This window comes from Anneissia japonica, unplaced genomic scaffold, assembly GCF_011630105.1.
Source record: "Anneissia japonica isolate Jap-2015-1 unplaced genomic scaffold, ASM1163010v1 scaffold277948_len1736_cov105_single, whole genome shotgun sequence".
NCBI classification, from domain to species: domain Eukaryota; kingdom Metazoa; phylum Echinodermata; class Crinoidea; order Comatulida; family Comatulidae; genus Anneissia; species Anneissia japonica.
In genome coordinates this window covers 1-1,736 of record NW_022707814.1, presented here as the reverse complement: position 1 = coordinate 1,736, position 1,736 = coordinate 1, and the positions used below count along the sequence as shown (strand labels likewise).

The 1,736-nt window shown below is 32.5% G+C and overlaps 1 protein-coding gene across 1 annotated transcript; it reads right to left on the bottom strand.

The window, feature by feature from the left end:
- Positions 1 to 6: 6 nt before the first annotated feature.
- LOC117106450 (kin of IRRE-like protein 1) lies at positions 7 to 1,729 on the bottom strand. The gene has a single exon (XM_033247817.1). It carries the CDS (start codon positions 1,626 to 1,628, stop codon positions 405 to 407), a length of 1,224 nt encoding a protein of 407 aa, XP_033103708.1. The 5' UTR covers positions 1,629 to 1,729; the 3' UTR covers positions 7 to 404.
- Positions 1,730 to 1,736: the final 7 nt, after the last annotated feature.

The window sequence follows — 1,736 nt, the reverse complement described above, 5'->3', positions numbered from 1 at the left end:
TTGAATATATATAATATATATATATATATATATATATATATATATCTAAATTGTTACAATAATATACCACGTGACCTCTCAAAGGAGCTCCGTAGACGGATATAAGCAATATCTACATATAAATACGTCAAACAATAACTTTAAATATATTCATTCTTAAATAACTCTATGTCTACATTAAAGAACTACTTAATGTTATCACTTAATAAAAGAACTATAAATATAATAGAATACTATCATACATCATGACAACAATATATTTTCTTATAAAACATGAAATTACAGAATAAATCTAACCTATTTAGTTATCAAAACAATACCATCCAGTTAACGTTTCGGAAATAGAACCAATGACATTATTAAATAGTTATTTTAAACGAGTTATTAATTTGTGGTGTAAATATTTATCTAATTGTATTACATCTACTGTTGTTAGCATATATGTAATGGTTACTTTGTATTTCCAAATACATGGCATCCACCTCCTTATCGTCTGGTGCTTGAACACCAAACGATCTCCTCCAGATGGCTACATCTCTGGTGTGAGGTAAAGGCAACGTCATTCGATCTCGAGGCTCAAAGTATACTTCAGGTTGATGTAATATAGTTGTCGTCTGGTTTGATGAGGAATTTCTTGAACATAAACAGTAATAATATACAGGAATCATTACCACTATTACCGAAAACACTATACTGGCAACAATTATAATCACAATAACGTCAGTAGATAATCCTGAAGAAGCTTCAACATCAAAATTGTCATAATCACGTGATGATTTATCATTTTTGCGATCCTCGATAATGTGTGAATCTGTATCCTTAATGTTATCATGTTTAAAAGTTTCTATAGTTAACGTGACATTATATGACGAGGTTCCAATCTGATTTGTAGCTTCACATGTAATCATTACTCCATCGTGATTATATGTTGGATTGATTAACATAAATACTTGCCCAGTTTCATCAATATTGTATTGAGTGTTGTCAAGTGTCGGAATAGTTGTCCATTTATAACTGGTAACGGCAGGGTTAGCTGTAGTTTTACAAATAAAAATAGCTTGTCTTCCAGTCGGTATTAAACCTGGTTGAGGGATGTTAATTCTTGGCTTATAATATATTGTCAGGGGTTGTGTTGTACAGTTTCTTTTGAGAACAGGAATTTGCGAATTTGTTAGCAAACATACAGCTTGATATGAATTTATATCAGGATTTGCAATCAATCTTTTTTGTAGTCTCGCGGTTTGTCCATCAATTTGAACAACATGTGTATCGCCATCAGTCCACCGTAATGTCACTGGAGGTTCTGTATACTCAGAGACGCAGTTGAGCATGACGTCATCACCTTCTGTGTAGACATTTTTGGATACAGAACATAATGGATATCTGTCGTCTGGGACTTGTATTACATCCAGAAATACTTTGTTTGACTCTAAGACAAGATTGCTATTGTTGAATACATCACATTTATAGAATCCTCGGTCACTGTTCCAGACACTGTTGAACATTAAATTGTATGTAATGCTCATACTGCTTCTTCCTATAGTGACAGCAAAGTGACTTGGATTTTTTAAGTCGTCTCTAATATTCTTTTCAGTGGCTATATACTCACTGTCTTTTTTCCATTTCATTTCATATTGGTATTCAGAGCCGCGATCAACCTTTAAAATACATATTAAAGAATCAGTGTCCTTTGCATCTGTAGTTGAATTTTTGGGTTGGTAGACAAACTCTAAACA